This window comes from Dermacentor albipictus, chromosome 1 (assembly GCF_038994185.2).
Source record: "Dermacentor albipictus isolate Rhodes 1998 colony chromosome 1, USDA_Dalb.pri_finalv2, whole genome shotgun sequence".
Classification (NCBI taxonomy): Eukaryota; Metazoa; Arthropoda; class Arachnida; order Ixodida; family Ixodidae; genus Dermacentor; species Dermacentor albipictus.
Window position 1 is genome coordinate 362,993,111 of NC_091821.1, and position 13,811 is coordinate 363,006,921.

General features: G+C 47.6%; 1 protein-coding gene across 3 annotated transcripts in view; it reads left to right on the forward strand.

Annotated features, from left to right (window-relative positions):
• LOC135911318 (A disintegrin and metalloproteinase with thrombospondin motifs 7-like) overlaps positions 1-13,811 on the forward strand; it is a 112,187-nt gene that overhangs the window by 82,184 nt on the left and 16,192 nt on the right. For all 3 annotated transcript variants that reach the window (XM_065443533.1, XM_065443534.1, XM_065443536.1), the window contains 2 exons: positions 1,362-1,606; positions 3,594-4,064. In XM_065443533.1, the coding sequence (XP_065299605.1) occupies positions 1,362-1,606; positions 3,594-4,064 (716 nt within the window). The remainder of the gene's footprint in view (positions 1-1,361; positions 1,607-3,593; positions 4,065-13,811) is intronic.

Below are 13,811 nucleotides of genomic sequence, written 5' to 3' on the forward strand. Positions count from 1 at the left end.
GTTCTAATGGAAGGAGGGCAATGGCCAGACCATGCCCAGGAATATTGGACATTGCCCCCTTTGGCAGTGTGTTTAACTTTGTGACAAAACACCACCGTAACTCAATGGGCAGAACTTTCAAGAAATATATTTCAGAAGATCGACCTATAAACTAAAACGATGAGGTTTTACGGGCCAAAACCACTTTCTTATTGTGAGGCACACCGTAGCGAGGGACACCGGAAATTCGGACCACCTGGAGTTCCTTAACGTGCACCTAAATCTAAGTTCACGGGTGTTTTCGCATTTCGCCCCCACCGATATGCGGCTGCCGTGGCCGGGATTCGATCCCGCGACCTCGCGCTTAGTAGCCCAACACCACAGCCACTAAGCAACCACGGCGGTTAAGATTGACCTAGTTTCAACAAGTTTCTGTTCGCAACGTCGAAAGGGTATTTCTTTCTAATAAGCTACGCATTTAGGACATTTAGACAGCGCCAAATGCTGCGTTTAGCAGTGTTCCCGGCCTGACAAGAACGCGTCTATAAACAGCAGTGAAGTTTGGACTTAAGTACCATAAAAGTTTATGTTATTAGACGGATGTACCCCATCGGCGTCGCTAATTGAAACTTGTTGAAACTTGGCCAGTCTCTTGCTAGTCTCTACCTTGGTTGTATTGCGGTGAAGTTCGACAAATTTTTGAAGGGGGCAGTGTCCAAAATGCTTGCACACGAGTTAGGTATGGAGGCAACTGATTCACGCTTCCGAACCCTTACTGAAAGGCTGTTCTTATCTGTTCAAAGCGATAGCTGATGTTTATCTAGCTCATTGTTCCCATCTTTCTGACTTGACAAGTCCACTCATTTCGTTTATACTAACAACACTATACAATACAATGAAAGGGAAGATTGTCGTCCATCCGGCTGTAACACGAAGATACAAAGGAAACCACTACGGGTTTCCCTGATAGAAAGCCTCGCAGCTGAAGGAGAATTCGTCCTCGTCCGGGAATCGAACCTTGTACCACCACTTTTCCGAGGTGGTCGCTCTGCCATCACAGCTAACGAGGAGGCCACCAGATCGCAGGGCGAGGCTGAATTAATTGACAACTCGAAGCACAGGGGCACAGAATACGGGGAAATCTGTTTTGTGGAAGCCCGCTAGTTGGTTTGGAAGGTTCACAAAATGTTCACAAAGGAAACCCGTACAGGTTTCCCATGTGTCATCGTTTAAAGTCGGGTGGATGGCGATTTTAAACTTTTCTCTGCCTTGCGAGCTCCCGCATAACTGATTTTCCGTACGACAATAGTGACCGATTCTCGTCGGACAAGCTTCTGCCGAAAACCTGGACAGGGCCTTGTCTCCGTTTCACGCGGGCGCAGGCTACACGGAGGTGGGGCGCGTACCCAAGGGCGCTCGCAACATCCGCGTCGAGGAGCTGGGCGCCTCGGGCAACTACCTGGCCGTCCAGGGAGCGACCGACGGCGAGTTCTTCCTCAACGGCGACTGGCTGGTCCAGTGGAGCGGCGAGTACGCGGCCGCCGGCACCACGCTCTTCTACCAGCGACAGGGCGAGCGGGACACGCTGCACGCGCCCGGACCCACCAAGCAGGAGCTGGTGCTCTACGTGAGTGGCGCGTACTCCTATTTAAAACACGGAGAAGGCGGGAGATGGAAATTCAAGACGATGAGCAAAACGAGAACAAGGTGAAAGCAGGAGCCAACGTTTCGACAAGTCGACTTGTCTTAAGACTTCGCTTCCTCGAAGAAGACTAGTCCACTTGTCGAATTGTTGGCTCCTGCTTTCACCTTGTTCTCGTTTTGCTCATCGCACTCCTATATTTGTTGGTTTTCACGTCCCAAACTTGTAGGCGACTCAGCAGGGGAGGACTTCAGGTTCTTTTAGCCGCCTGGGCTTTCTTTAACGTGCACCTCAGTGTAACTATACACGAGCGTTTCTTGCATGTCGCCCCCCCCCCCCCCCCCCCACACCTCGAAATGTGGCCGCCGCTGTGGCGATCGAACCCGACCTCGAGCTCAGTCGCTAAGATGTTTCTGCTCCAACCGGCTGCGCCGGTACGTGCACGCAGTCATGTACAACGTAGTCAGAAAGAGTAATTACGTTACGTCGCTGCGTACCGGACTGAAAAGTAGGTAACTGGGTAGAGTATAAATTACGGCACTTCAAATAAAAGTACTTGAGCAGAATACTAATTTCTGGAACAAGTAACTGGTTACATTCAAGCTACTTTCAGGTTAGATTTAAGTTACACTGAATCATTATATGGATGGCACACTTGCCCTCGTAAAGGAAAAGTTTCGGAAGTCGAATCGCGCAGCTTGCTCCTGCGGGACTGAAAAATTCTTGCGAAAGAGATGGGAGCTATTTTAAAGAAAAGTAACTTACTTAAGTGGTAGACGTTACCACTTAAATGTAATCAAGTTAGAGTAATAATTGCTAACTCACAGGACGAACCGCAAATTAGCGAGTCACTCGCAGAAGTAATTAAAGTTATATTAACTTAAGTAGAATATTCAAATTATGTACAAGATTGCGTCTAGGCATCGCAGTGTCTATAATTCTATTCGGTATACGGCGAAGTTTTATATAGTATATACGGGCCCAATTGAGTGCATTAATAGCGCCACTTAATGCCACGCTGAAAACCGGTCTGTAGCGTGCTTGTAGGGCACGCTACATTGTGCGCATCGGCACCATCCAAGCGCACCTTAGCATTACTCGCCACGCGCTGTTCGGAACTTACGAACAGGTTCCGGGCTGGCGGATGACCCCTCCGCGACGACCTTCTGGTCGACTTCCTTGGCGCCGCGCCTGCCTCGCATTTTCTTTCACGTAGCTTGAATAAATTGTGTCTGGTTACCCCAACGGCGACTGCGCGTCGTCTCACCCGTTTCGTACTCGGGCTTCCTATTATACTTTCCTGCTAGTAAGCGTTCTCATTCGGTTTTTCCTGCGCACGTTGTCGGTTGGTTGGTCGTTCGGTGCTTAGGGGACTGCACATATATCAAGCACGTCAATTCAGGCCCGCCGCAGCGAAGAATTTAGTGGTCAGGAACAGCTCTGTGATTGATGTGTCAATGCGCAGTCAGACTTGTCAAAGATCGCTGCTGTGAGCGACAAAAATAAGACACCTCCGTACACTATTAAGGCGGCTCTATTTCGTCATCTTTCAGTTCATGTTTAAACATTTCTAATTGTGCTGCTAACGTTCCTAAACGACACCCATTCGTAAACCACTATGCAGTTTACGTGTACCGAGCGAACGTGTACCCAAAGAACATGTACCACAAGTACGCTATACACGAGCGCTTTTGCATTCCGTCGCGGCCGGAATCGAACTCGCGACTTCGAGCTCAGCATCGCAACAGCATAGCCTGGGCTACCGTGCCGAGTAACTTCCAAGTTTACTCGCGTGTTTGGTGACGAGGTAATCGAAAGCTATTATTGACCCGGCCTTGTCACTTTTTACCACTAGTTGTGGTACGAGGAAACGCCCATCTATAGTAGCGGGAGAACGGCTCCGCATTCACAAATAGAGAGAATCCGAGGGGAACGAAATGACCACGCGGCACTCGCCTTTTCGGCCCCGCAGCTGCTGTTCCAGTCCGAGAACCCCGGGCTCAAGTACGAGTACACCGTGCCCGAGCTGAACGCGAGCCGCCGGCCCGAGTTCCACTGGCGCTGGTCGGACTGGAGCCCGTGCACGGTGACGTGTGGCGGCGGCTCGCAGGAGTCGCAGCCGCGCTGCTTCGAGAAGGAGGCCGGCCTCGTCGAGGACACGCACTGCGACCCGGCCTCGAGGCCCGCCACGCGCCGGAGGCCCTGCTCGCGGCAGCCGTGCCCGGCGCGCTGGTGGACCGGGCCGTGGCAGCCCTGCTCGGCCACCTGCGGCGGAGTGCGGCGCCACACCGTGCTGTGCGTGCGCTCGCGCGGCAAGGCCGACCAGCTGGCGCTGCGCCAGGAGGCCTGCGACCCGACCACCAGGCCCGACGACACCGAGCCCTGCCCCGACGACCCGCGGTGCCCCGGCGCGGTCGCGGTGCGCAACGGGACGGCGCCGCCGGTGAGCTTGGCGGGTCTTCTGGCTTAGAGAGAAACCTCTGGTGGACGAGTCGTTCTTTCGGGACTCCACTTTCGTTCTTTCGCGACGAATGATTGATTGTTAGGAAAGAGAATCGGGGGGGGGGGGGGGGAGTATTCTGCACGAGTCCACCTATAGTAGACTGTCCATTTCGGTCGCTGCTGATTGGCTAGGACCGCTCGTCTCCTCTTCTCTCGTACAGCTGCATCCGGTCAGCAGCGGCCGAAATGGACAGTCCACTAGGTGGACTCTTACAGAATACCACCCCAGCATCAGAGTTCCATTATGTGAACGTTGCGCCGAAACATCAGTGCTGGTACGTGAGTGTGACGTCACGAATGGCACGTTTCCTTTCTTTTTTTAAATTTGATTTCCTTTTTTTTCTTATTTTATCCGTTGTGCTTAGCCAACGGTTTTGAAACTTCGGTTCTTTGCTCACTTACCCGCCGTTGTTGCTCAGTGGCTATGGTGTTGGGCTGCTGAGCACGAGGTCGCGGGATCGAATCCCGGCCACGGCGGCCGCATTTCGATGGGGGCGAACTGCGAAAGCACCCGTGTGCTTAGATTTAGGTGCACGTTAAAGAACCCCAGGTGGTCCAAATTTCTGGAGTCCTCCACTACGGCGTGCCTCATAATCAGAAAGTGGTTTTGGCACGTAAAGCCCCATAATTTTCTTGTTGCTCACTTGAATTAAAATTTCGTTCGTCATTATCGATGAAAAATAACTAGGCCGGAGCAGGCGCTGTCGAAATCCATGACGTCACGGTGGGATGGGGCAGGAAATTCAAGACGACGTCGCCACCCGTCTTTAATTTCGTTTTTTTTTTGCGTCTCTTTCTGGCTTGCTAAGTGTTTTGTCGCAATAATAGGTGTTTACTTTCCCCCCCTTTTTTTTGTATGTAGGCGTGTAATTTAGTGATCCAGCTCAAAATTTGAGATTGAGGTGTTTAACATCTCAAAACTGCGCAGTTGAGCGACACCGTAATGGAGGATTCAGGATTAATTTTTAACTACCTGCAGGTTCTTTAACTTGCAGCAAAATATATGTAGACGAGCGTTTTTTTTTTTTTCATTCCTTTCCTTTTCTATGCCGATGTAGCGGCTGGGTATGGACCGCGCGACCTCGTACACAGCAGCATGACGCCGTTCTTAATAGTTCGTTCTCATGAGTTTGTTCTCTACTAGCTTGTTCTTTCATCCATGTATAGCCATGTATTTATTCGGCTTCAACAATAATTGGAAACACCGACCAGTACTTGGCACTAGCGTCACGTGCGTCCTCCAAGTAGCGGTGGCAAACAGGTCTCTTTGACGTCAGCACAGATTCCCGTCGATGAGGGCTCCGTTTTTGTTCCTTTAGGTCCATTCAATTTGTGCTAATGCTTGCGCGACGGTGTTCTGTCGCGCCGGCAGATGCGACGACGGGTGAACAGTGCTTTTGGTTGGACTCTGGAACCTTCGTGGTAAATGCCAGTTCGAGGGAGCCTCAATAAAGGGCCTTTTACTGTGTAAATGTTGTAATAATAATAATAATAATAATAATTATTATTATTATTATTATTATTATTATTATTATTATTATTATTATTATTATTATTATTATTATTATTATTATTATTAACCCATTTTTCGTGGAAAAAACGTTTAGCGTCTTCCGTGGCCGATGCTCTTCCGTCTGGTTCGGCGCGTACAGCAGATGCGTTTAATCAGTACTTCGCCCATGTAGCTGCTGGACACTCGCCGATACCAGTAGGCCAATGTACACTGAACAAAGCGATAGGGGCGTCGGCGTTTCTGCGGTGGTTTCGGAGTGGAGTGTTTGAGAAATCCGCTAAAAGCAGCAGTTAATACGGTGCCGCTTTTTTTTTGTGTGTGTGTGAGCTCTCAACAAACATTAGTGTAATTGCTTTCTAATGAGTGTATATATATATACATATGAAACTGCGCTGAATTACGTTGAATAACTAAAATTCTATCTATGCTTTCCAGTTTGTTCCGTCTGACACTAAACAGTATATATATATATATATATATATATATATATATATATATATATATATATATATATATATATATATATATATATACATAATACTGTTTAGTTTCAGACGGAACAAACTGACTGGAAAGCATAGATAGAATTTTAGTTTATATTCTTCAACGTAATTCAGCGCAGTTTCCGCTATCCTTCTTTTTATGCTTAATGGATTTCTAGAAACCCCTTCTTTGCCATCTGAACTGGAAACTGCGATTGTCAGGCCACTGCAGTAAGGCGGAAAGAGTGGTAACGTTGAAAATGATAGACCTATGTCCATCATGCCCGCACTATCACGAATATGAGAGAAGTTTGTGTTCGAGTGCATGACCTCATTTCGACAGATGTTTTCAGTTATCTCAGATCCCCAGTCTCAGATCGCAAAAGTTGTATTCTGCTTTCGAACAGAGTATGTTTGCATGTGCTTTATTTCTGGATATATGGAAGGCTTTCGACACGGTTTCAGAGGACTGTTCTATGATTTCTTTAAAATATCTTAGTGATTGATCACAAGTTGTTGCCTTGGACAATAAAATGCCAATCATCCGCAAGCTTGAATTGAGAAATGGCGTTCCACAAGGGTCACTTTTGTCACCTTTGCTTTTTGATGTACTTATGAACGATTTCACTTCACCTGTATCCAATTGTATAATTTTTCTGCACGAAGATGACACGGTGCTACTAACCAAACGTACGTCTTACGTGAAAGCCATTAATTTGCTACAGGAGAATGTGTGCCATGCAATGGAATGGTTTGAAGATAACGGTCTTACAGTCAATTCAACGAAAACGAAAGCGGTGTGTTTCAGAAAGCCGCTAAAAGCAACAGTTAATACGGTGCCGCTTCTTTTTTTTGGCGTGCACTCACACAACAAACATTTATGTAATTGCTTTCTAATGGGTATGTAGATTCGATTATATACCTCGGATTATTTATTAATCATGGCCTTTCGTGGCAAGCCATTTAACATACATATGTACTGGACTCTGGAGTGTTGTGTTGCATGTTTACTATTTAATGTAAAATATTTTTTCCCGATGTCGGTTAATAGAATGGCCATGCACTAGATCGCGTACAGTGTTTTGAGGTACGGTACAACCGTGTTTGCATTTCCTCGTGTTCGTTGGCAGTGCAGAATCGATGCCACTTTAAAGAGTATTCTGCAGAGCATTGCTTACAATTCTCCTGAGGCGAACAGTGCAGATCTGTTTCCGCCTATTTGCCTGCCTTTGTTTAATTCACTCTTTACGCAAACATTTGTCTCGCGCCACTTTTGTAACTCCGATTTCAGGCAAGCTTACACGGCGCCTCGATCACTCCGAAAAGTTACTCGTTTCATTGCGCCCCGTTACGCTACAATATTATCGCAAAGCTAGAAGGTGTGTTAATGTTACCCAAATTTTTCGCTGAAGTCCCAGACGACATACTAACTGCGACCTCAACGCGTACCCTGCGGAGTATGTTAAACCATATTCGACTCGTGTAATGCTGTCTTTCCGTTTGTTGACTGTTACCTCATTTCTCTGTTATATTATCGCGCAGTTTTCTGTTTCTATCACGTTCACTGGGTAGTGACGAGTGATTTCAATCCTTTTCAGTGTCCCTTACAATTGTAGAGCGCAACTCTTAGGCGCCAGTTCCAGCGTTGAGCGTAGGCGTAGATGAGCGAACGCGGAGCGCAGCGGAGAATGAAAGAAGGCGATAGCGAAGAGAGCGCGAGGAGGAAGGCAGAGGAGGAGGTACAGTGAAAGCATGAGGCGGAACGCGGAGAAGGAGAGTATGGTGAAATGGTGAGAAGCAAAGCAGAAGACTGGAATAGCTAAGTGAGCTCGAGGAGGAAAGCGGAGGAAGCCGCCTTCAAGTACCACCAGGTCGCGCTCACGTCCGCGCATCGAGTCGCGTTATATTAAGGGCATACAAAGACGACTGGTAAACAGCGAATTAGGATGTGGTTTATGTTACATGCGTAATGGAGAAATGGTGCAATAGAAGCTCCCTGGACTAACGTATGCGGGCGATATAGTGCTACTAGCGGACAACAAAAGCGATTTACAGACACTTGCTAATATCTGTGGCAACGCGGCGACAAATCTAGGCCTCAAGTTTAGCATAGAGAAATCGGGAATTGTGATCTTTAATGGGAAGAGACGAGCAGTTACGCGGTGTCAATTCAACAGCAAGTCATGCCCATGGTCAAGCAATATAAATACCTCGGCGTATACATAAACGAAGGAGAGACTTACTCAAGCACCCACCAAGAGAATCTGGAAGTAAATGGTAAGCGGAATGCTGCAGTAATGAAGCACAGAACACTGTGGGGAAAAGACTGGAAAAGAGTAATGGTACCAGCGCTAACGTTCGCAAATGCCATTTTACGCTTAAAATCGGATATCTCGTCGGCGTTGGAAGTTAGCCAAAGATGGATAGGCCTGTTGGCTTTGGGGACCCACGGTAAAACCATAAATGAGGCAGTGCATGTTGACATGGGTTGGGCCTCCTTTGAAGTCAGAGATACACAGAGCAAAATTAGCTTTGAAGGAAGAATCAGGAACATGGATGGAAATGAATGGGCAGTTAAAGTGCACGAGTATCTCCACTTGAAAATCATGGACATAAAATGGAAGAAGAGGTCAAAAAGGTTGGCGACCGAGTACAAGGTAATTGAAGCTGTAAATAGACAACCAGGAGTCATCAGGAAGAAAGTGAGAGAAACAGAGACAGTTAAATGGATGCAAAGAATGGAAACAGAAAGGACCATGGAGATTTACAAGAATGCGAAGAAAGAAATTAGAAGGAAAATTCTGTACGACAACACAAAAAAATAGTGCTTTGCTATTTGAGGCTCGAGCCAGTTGCCTAAGGACAAAAACCGGAGCAAATATTCGGAACAGCGTGAGGCATGTCTATGCTGCAGCAAAAATGCGGAAACCATTCAGCACATCCTAATGGAATGCGAAGGGATTCACCCAGTGAGAACCGTAGGTAACGTGCACCTTCCAAAAGCGCTTGGATTTAAAGTGGACGGAAGCATAAACCGGTCAGCAGTCGAGATAAGCAAGATACGTTTGGAGTAGTGGTGATGAACAAGCAGGGAAGAAACTCAATGGACCGGATTCTTTACAGGCATTGGTACAAGGTAGAACTTGAAGGGAAATAAAAAGATTAGGGCGATGTATACAAAAATGCTTGATAAAAAACGTTTAGCATACCTGATTAAATCAAGTAGACTAGGTGACTATTTGTCACCGTCCCGTTCCAAAGGGAATTATAATAAATCGTCATCACTGCGTCCGGGGGAAAGCAAAAAAAGAACCAGAAAGCTTGTTTTCCCGCATTAGCATTCGCTGCAAGCGCTTCCCGGTGAAGATTACGGCTGCAAAAGCTGCAGTTGCCGGGAGGTGGCAAGTGTGACCGGCCTCTATATAACGCCGCGCGTCGCGGCTCCGCCAGTCGGCGCAGTGATCGGTGCGATGCCTCGATATATCGCGAAATGGAAACACGTATAGAGCTGCGCTCAAATTTCGCATTAGGGAGTGTCGCAATGATCGGCGAATTTTTTTGTCCGTTGCCGACGTTGTGGGCTCCTGTCGCGCACGCCTTTCTGTGGCTTTGACAGACCCGATATTTCTATTTATAAACTCAAGATGACAATAAAATTAGTATTATTAATATAATTTTTACTACAGCGAAGCTGTTTATGTCTAGGCTTCCGTGCATTCTTGTTCTGCGTCAACGAAAACTATCACCAGCAATGGCTGTATCCCCCTGAGCAAGCAAGAAGTGCAATGGCTCATCACTGTCTTGATGCAGAGGATATAGGATATATATATATATATATATATATATATATATATATATATATATATATATATATACAGAATGCAGAATACAGGTGAAAATTGCCGATGACGGCTATACACATGCGTAACGTCCAGAAATATCTAAGAAACCATTGAGCACCTTTTGTTTCCAGGTAGCACTGTCCACCCAGAGCTAACTGAGGAAGCCATAATCGTTCCCAGCGCATTTGTTTTAAAGGTGCTAGGGGAAAGGTAAATGAACCTCGATAGGGGGCGGGGGGTCGAAGGGGAGTAGTAAAAGGCCGCCGGAGGATTGGTATTCTAAAGGCAGGGTACACACGAAATAAACAACAAACAAATGTTACTTATTTAGGGCAATAATGCACTTAAATATTTTGTAGTTTGTTAATACCAACCATAAACCTTAATAGGACACTAAAGAGAAACTCTGAATTCTGATAAAATATTCTTTAAATGCTCCATTTTCGTTAGCCTAAAAAAAGAAAGGTAGGTTAACCTATCATTAGAATGGAAAATGAAGGTCATAGTTTCATTGTAGTACCGTAGCTAGCTGGGCGAGTCGGTACATCTGCATTATTATCAGCATTATCTCTTCTGTGTCCGTGTTTGTAGTGCGTGCCTTAAGTAATAATAAAACATAGTTTCATTATTTGCTTTTTTTCGCGCTGGAACTCCAAGGCAGGCACGTCAGTGTGACCACACAAATTAAAAAAAAAAGCTTTTTTTCGTATTTGGGCCGTTGTGGCTCTCCGAAGGTACTAGAAATTTGCTAATTTCTGTCTTCCTTTACCCTATATTGAAAGGTAGTCCATCTCTACCGATCAAAAAAGTAACTGGTCCCGAGGACACGTCGTCAAAGTTCATGACGTCGCGACAAGATTGCGCGGGAATTTTGAGGCCGCGTCGCCACGCGTCTTTCGTTTATGCGTCTTTTTCTGGCTTATAAAACCTCTTTCAGTAAAACTGACCTTCTTGAGTCTCTGCTGAGGCTATTTACTAATACAGTTAAAGAACGCGTTTTTTTTAGTATGGGCTGTGAATATGCGCGGCGAAGAGAAAAATATAACGAGCTTAATGTTACTTATTACCACCCCCTTCTTCCGTGCATCCATCCATTCAGCCAGCTCTACCGAGTGTGCTAGTCCACGAAGAAGTTGCAGCACTGCCTCTACGCGTTAGGGAGATTAAAACACCCGCCAGGCTCGCATCTTATACGCGTATGTAAGACCCATCGTCAAAAAGGGAAGAAAAAGGCTTAATACAGAGCAATAAATCCCAGAACACCAAACAAAAACGCAGTTCTCGCTTTGACCATCCTTCTGCAGTGTTCTACGTGTTGCGAGAAAAAGCCATTGCTACCGATACACGCAAAATACAAAGTAGATCCACGGAAACGTTCAAAACGGGTGTCGTGTGCCGCGTCGCCGGGAAAGGCGATAGGGGAAAGCGGATCAAGGTGAACTGGAAAAAGGGAAGATTAGGGAGACGTGCTTTTAATAACTCGTGGCTGAGCTGGTTTGGTCGACAGCTGCGTAAACGATACGAACGCAAGACGTAGTACATATCCTGAATCGCATGGCAACTGTGTGAGGCCGGAGGGAACCCGACATCCGAGCGAAGGGGTTACGCCGTAGGGGGGTAGCTTTCGCGTGCGATGGATAGAGGTTCGTTTCGCGACGCACTGGCCTGCCCTGCAGCGGTGAGCAGTCTCGCCTCAATCTAACAGGCCCGCACGTACACGCCCCGTGTACGTGTATGCGTCCCTATCGCGTGCGCAACAGGCGACAATACGGCCTGTGGGCACAGCGGGCAGTGCTGCGGGCGCCTGCGTGCCCGCGTGCAGCAGATCCCGCGGTGAACGGCGGCGTCAGGTGGCGCTCGCAACAGCAATCCCTCCTCCTCCCTACTGTCCACACGCCGCTGCCGACTACAAAAGACGGCGGGTCACGCGAAGCGCGCGTCTCTGCGTTCTGCGTGCGTGACGGCGGACCGCCCGCGCATCGGAGAGATTCCTTGGGAAAGACCCTGGGCGGCAGCAGCAGCCAGCCCTGTCTAGCTAGCTAGCTAGGTGTGCGCGCGTGGCCTTGGGTCGACGCGCAGTCGACCTGTGCCCATCGACCCGCGTGCGAGCCGTGTACTGACCGCGGTATCGCGCCGCGCCGTGCAAGCTTACACGCGCCCGACGCGCGCTAACAGACACCGGTGAGCTGTTCTCAGAAGCCGCGGGGGTTTTCGTCCTTTCGTTGTCTTTGTTTCGCGAACCTAATGCGCGAGCACATCCGCTGTTGCGCACTTCACTGTTCCACCCGCCCCGGTGACTAAGCGGTGCTGCGGCGTTCTCTCGCTGGCAGAGCACGGCGTAGCGGGTCGCGGAGACGAGGCGGCGGCTGTATTTGGATTGGGCCGTAACGAGAAAGCGTCCGAGCACCGGAATTTTCTGCACGCGTTAAAGAATCCGGGGTGGCCAAAATGTAGCCTTGTACGTATGTATGAAACGCGCATACACGATCAGTCAATCGATCAATGAACTATGCTGCAGAGCACGGAGGACAAACTTACCTGGGCACATCGTATCGGCAGCTCAAACACTTCACACTGTTTCGGGCGAGGTGTGGAGAGCGTGCCTTCAGGGTGCCTAAAGTAGTAATAAGCAGTATAGTTAAGAAAGTTGCAGGACAGCTTTCAGCGAAGTATCATTTTGTCAGACATTTCGTCCAATTTTCACTGCGTCCTATTATTAGCAGCAGCAGCCTGCGACTGCGCGTCTTGCAATTTTGGCGACTATTTCGACGGCTCCTCAAAGCGGAAAGACTATAGTTATCTTGGCATTTACTTTTTCTCGCGCACAAGCAGCACTTGCGGAAGCCGGAAAGCTACAGGCGTCCTTGCACGTCCTTTTTTTTTTTGCTTTCATTTTTTGTCGTACTGTCTAGCGTGCCGTATAAACAAAATGGGAGACGTTTGCACCAGGATATTTACTCCGTGGCATATGTATCTACAAGCTGTAGATTCCTGTACAATAAAGATGCAGCAAAAATGTACAATTTTCGTGTTTCTGCGAGCTCGTACGCCCGTATTTAAGGTATGTAGAAAACACGCGTGGCCAGGATCGACGCAGCCATTCAACTAGCAACAAGTATATGCTCGGGCGTATGTCGTTCACAAACGACCTCGGCGCATATTCGCAAGAACATCTTACGTTATAATTGTTCTTAAGAGAACATTCCAGCCAATTCTGACGCTGTACATATTATTAGCGAAGGCAGTCGGCCAATCGCAGAGCACTTACGAAAGAAAAGAAAAGCTTTCGGAAATCGGCTCCTCATCCCAGGCTTCGCTGGAAATGCGTAAGTTGAGCAGTCAGTCTAACGGCCGCTCGGTAACGTTGCCTAACCACGAATGTGTAGAGCATGATATGCAGTGCAGCAATGGTCATAATTGATCACATTCGTGATGGCACTTCATGTCATCAATGTCAGACCTCATTGTTGGGTAACGAAGAAATTGAGAAGCCAAGAACCGCGCAAAGAGCGACGGAGCAAAAAAGTAAATGTTAAACGTTAATAATAGAGGGGAAGGTGGCGGCGGAGGGTATTCGAGAGCAAACTAGTGCAGCTGATATTTTGTACATTGTAGAATTTAAAGGCACAGTATAGAGCGAAGTTTACTTGAGCAGTATTAGTAACTTACCCTACTACAACCACCTAACGTCAGATAAGTTCAATCGCTGCTGACGTCAATACCAGCTGACGTCAGTCCTAGCTAACGTCAACCAAGCTGTTCAAAGGAAAAAAAAGAATGATACAAAGGACAGGATGCAAGACACGATTTCACTCTGGAGACCGTACGCCGTAGGTCTTATCTGGCACCGT